The following is a 4,909-nucleotide window of genomic DNA, read 5'->3' as shown; positions in this document are numbered from 1 at the left end:
TTTTTCGCAAAAACTTACAGTCATGTCAGAGTGATAAAAATTGTTTTTGTTGCGTATGTTGGGTGTGACGTTTTGGGGGAAAATCCTGAAAATGGCTGGTAAGGTAAATTTAAAGAGATAAAAAGGGCCAATATGACACTGTGATAAAATGTCGTTTTCGTACACACTTTTATGCTCGTCTGAGAAGTATTTGATAAGGGCATCCGCCATTGTTCCGATAGTTTAGAACCAGATAATAAGTTACAATGCATCAATACGAGGGAATTGACGTCACGATCGTTGACGTGAGCAAAAATGGATATTATCTATGTCCACACTTTTCCACATCTCAATGTTTCACGATAATAAGCTATTAGTTAATTATCCAATCACATTTGTGAGGCCCACTTGTGGAAAGCTTTTAGCCAGCATTAAAGATAAAAAGTACATATTATTTGCTTTGTTTAGAACCAAGCTGCCCGTTGCTGGGCGGACGTGACATCAGTCTATTTAATCAAATTTCAAGCGGTATTTACGTCGTAATGAGATAAGTGCTAAAGCTCCTTTGGTTCTTTTAATCAAGATGTAAATTACACTACATTGTATTTCAGAACCAGGGACTAACTACAGATCAATCGACGAGAAAGACTTTAACATCGCAATCGCATTGGGCGCAATGCATGTATTTCTAGTCGTTGTTGTTTTCATCATTGTCATATTCTACTTCTACTGGATACGGAAAGGTAGGTATTTGAAACAAAACAACAACAACAACGACAACAACAACAACAACAACAACAACAACAACTACTACTACTACTACTACTACTACTACTACTACTACTACTACTACTACTAATATACACAACAACAACAACAACAACAACACAACTACTACTACTACTACTACTACTACTACTACTACTACTACTACTACTACTACTACTACTGCTGCTGCTACTACTACTACTACTACTACTACTACTACTACTACTACTACTACTACTACTAACTACTACTACTACTACTACTACTACTACTGCTGCTACTACTACTACTACTACTACTACTACTACTACTACTACTACTACTACTACTACTATTACTGCTACTACTACTACTACTACTACTACTACTACTACTACTACTACTACTACTACTACTACTCATAATTACCACCGTTTTGACCTCTTCATCTTCCTCAATATCATCACCTGTTCTATTCCCAGGCAATCGGATAATGGAGGAAAGAAGAAGAGAGCGTCGTAGGAGGGTCAGGGGTCATCGGTACAACCGTACAACTCATCAGGTTTGTCTATGGGAACACAATAGATATAATATGACCCACCATCTCAATGAATTATTTTGTCTATGGGAACACAATAGATATAATATGACCCACCATCTCAATGAATTATTTTGTCTATGGGAACACAATAGATATAATATGACCCACCATCTCAATGAATTATTTTGTCTATGGGAACACAATAGATATAATATGACCCACCATCTCAATGAATTATTTTGTCTATGGGAACACAATAGATATAATATGACCCACCACTCTCAATGAATTATTTTGTCTATGGGAACACAATAGATATAATATGACCCACCATCTCAATGAATTATTTTGTCTATGGGAACACAATAGATATAATATGACCCACCATCTCAATGAATTATTTTGTCTAAATGAAATTAAATAGAGAGAATTGATGTTTTCAATAATAATTAAATAATAATAATAATAATAATAATAATAATAATAATAATAATAATAATAATAATAATAATAATAATAATAATAATAATAATAATAATAATAATAATAACGTATCAATATAGCGCTATAAATCCGAGACACCAGACTCTAAGTGCTTTAATTACAAATTACTTTTGTTTCAGATATAAAGATTTCACACTGTGTTGTTCATTTTCATTTTACTCTACGATTTTGTGCATAGAATGTACTTGTTGTCTGCCTGTCTGTTTGATGAAGAGAATTCTGATTTTGTGTAGGGTGGGTGGGAAGTTTGGGGACAAATTATTGTGAAAATGGCTGGGAGAAAGACAGTTAAGTCTTTATGCCAGTCTATATGGATAACGTAACTCAGCGCTACGGTCTTTGCTTCGTATCCGAAAGTTACCGAGTTCGACTACCCGTCGCGTCGTGTGGCCTTGGGCAAGTCACCCTAGCCGTGACTCACTTTGCGACAGGGCACTGCGCCTAACGCCTGTGTTATCCAGTCTTCCCTTGGAATAGATCCTACAGAATTAAATAAAAGGAATGTATTATTATTATTATTTATTATTTTAGATATGGTGGGTTTCACAGACCGGCCTACTTGTAATGTCACAAATTCGTAGCTTCCAAAGAGGATAGAAGATAAAAATCCACTTTAAATAGCTTTAGAAATAAATAATTTGCTTTAGGCTTGACCCAAAAATGCTCCAAAGTCCTGACTATTTGTTCTGAAGAACTAAACTTTCCTTTCCAATAAGATTTATTGAGTTGAAGAGGAGAAAGCAGATCTGGAGCTGGAGTAAAAGATATTCGTATTTCTACGAGTTTTCGTAGTGCTAGGAAGGTCTGGTTTCATATTGAATAAAATGAGCACAGAATATTTGCCGGACGATTTGTCATCTGGATCTGCAGATAAGATCTTTTCCCCCGTCTGTCTGAGTTGTACTGGGAGTATTAGCGCTTGAGTGTTGTTGTTGTTAGCTGAGTAATTAGTGTATCGAGCCGGAAAGGTTAGGTGTTAAATATTTCCTTTTTCGATTGGATGTTATATCTATTTATTATCGTTGATTTCATTTTATTAAGTGAATGCGTTTGCTACATCCTTCAGTCCTTTAACTCAATGGAGACGCGTCGGACGCATTTGTCCGACTGGCTCAACACCACTTGTAGACGTGTCCGACAAATACGTCCGACAGGGATTTTAGATTGTTTTGTTGAGACTAGTCATTTGGTTGAATACGAAAATTAAACAAAAATAACATTTAATAATTTTTCTATATTTTTAAAGCTCTAAATCTTTATTTAAAAGAAAATTTTGGCTTTTTTTCTGATTTATTTTCACTAAATTTACCAAGCTAAATTTATCCGATTTCCGAGGCTAACGACGGCCAGCGTTTGTAAACAACAATGGCGTCTAAATAGCGACTATTCAATCTTAGTGAAGTTTTAGAAATTGTTATGGAGGATGGATCGGACAATGAAGAAGATTTAATTCATGCATTTTCTGATGAAGAAGATGATAATTATGGCTTGGATCAGTCGACAGTACCGGAAAAAAAAGAACAGAAAATGACCCTCAGAATATAAATAATGGAAAATGTCAATAGTGGAATACTTAGAAAAAAAATTACATAGTTCGATAGATGAAAGCTGAATCTATTTTATACAAAAGACTGCTTATCTTTATATATATAAACAAAAAATTGAGAGATCTATAAAAAAAAGGTCCAAAATCATTCGGCACAGGGGTGTGTCAGGGGCTATAACTCCGCGACTGCAATGATTTAATTAGTGCCTTAGAACTTATCACAAAGTGCCCATTCACATATGACTGTTGTCTCGATGTTGTGCCTAAGTCTGGAAAAACCACATAGTTTAAAATTTGGCCAGTAACACGTCCTTCAAGTATCGATCTATTTATATGACCCTCATCTTGACAAAAAATAAACAAACTCGAAGACCTGGGACTTCGCTAGACATTGGATGTTAACAAAGACCATTTGTAAATATATAATTTAATGACAACAATTTTTGACTGGCAGATATGGTGGGGGCCGTGTAGATGATTCCTCGACCCGCTTAAGTTTGATAAATAAAAAATAAATTTGAACATCTGTATAGCGCATTTTCACGGATTTACTATTTTAAAAAAAATTAAAAAAATAAAATTCCCTTCATTCATCCCATTTGGGAAATGTATCTCTAGGGTCTATTCCAAGGGAACACTGGAATAACCCAGGCGTCAGCCGCAGTGCAGCGCCGCAAATTGAGATAGGGCGAGGTGACTTACTCAAGGCCACACAGCGCAGCGGCGGGTGATCGAACTCGGTACCTTTCGGGTTCGAAGCAAAGACCGTACCGCTGAGCTACGCTGCCCCAATGCGCTTTATAATGTTTCATTTATTATCCAGGGACGGTATATTTCTATGTCATACAAGACCAGTCGCCTGTTATACATCCTTTTTGTACTAACACCGCGACAATCTTCGTCAATTTATGACTACAGGTCGGTACACACTGGAGTTGAGTGGGGTAGTGTGTGTAAAGTGTAAAGCGCCTCTTTAGCCGATGGCACAAAGTAGGAACAATAATTTTCGAAAATCAATGTCACGCATTACACTGAGATACATGTCCCTTGTGGAAAGGTCTATGTAATAGGCTTCAACAGTCGTGTCGTCACTTCCCTCGTAATCAGGCATAGTAACTTAGTAACCGGAACAATGGCAGACGCCCTTATGAAATATTTCTTTGACGAGCATAAAAGTGTGTCCAGATGAGAAAAACACTATCAATCTGATCAAGTTTTGATTTTTATACATTCTGATCACATGACATGTAAAAAGTTATCGCCAGCCTGAAGAATAAACATTATCGATTTTCTTTGTTTAGAACCAAGCTGCTAGTTGTAGGGCGGAAGTGACATCAGACTATTGAATCCTATTAATCTGTGCCCATCAATCTTGGGAATGAATTTGGTAGATAATGCAATTACTCAATATAAATATTATGTATTTTAATCGAATTCTCATTTTTTTAAAAATTCAGGATACAAGACTATGGTGGACAACGCTATGAGCTTGAGGCGAAGAGACAAAAGAATACACCAAGAGATGAAGCATTTATGACTTGTACTTGTAACGCTATGAACTTGGAGCGAAGAGACAAAAGAATACACCAAAA

The 4,909-nt window shown here is 36.1% G+C and overlaps 1 protein-coding gene across 1 annotated transcript in view; it reads left to right on the top strand.

Moving 5' to 3' along the window:
• The window catches only part of LOC144959648 (uncharacterized), a 49,827-nt gene extending 44,918 nt beyond the window's left edge, over nt 1-4,909 (top strand). Inside the window, exons 31-33 of the mRNA XM_078892312.1 lie at nt 591-722; nt 1,209-1,288; nt 4,775-4,909. Of these exons, the coding sequence (XP_078748438.1) occupies nt 591-722; nt 1,209-1,288; nt 4,775-4,804 (242 nt within the window). The 3' untranslated portion in view covers nt 4,805-4,909. The remainder of the gene's footprint in view (nt 1-590; nt 723-1,208; nt 1,289-4,774) is intronic.

Source organism: Berghia stephanieae, chromosome 14 (assembly GCF_034508935.2).
Source record: "Berghia stephanieae isolate SIO BIC M18660-M18661 chromosome 14, UCSD_Bste_1.3, whole genome shotgun sequence".
NCBI lineage: Eukaryota > Metazoa > Mollusca > Gastropoda > Nudibranchia > Aeolidiidae > Berghia > Berghia stephanieae.
The sequence above is the reverse complement of the archived record's forward strand: the minus strand, read 5'-3'. Positions and strand labels throughout refer to the sequence as shown.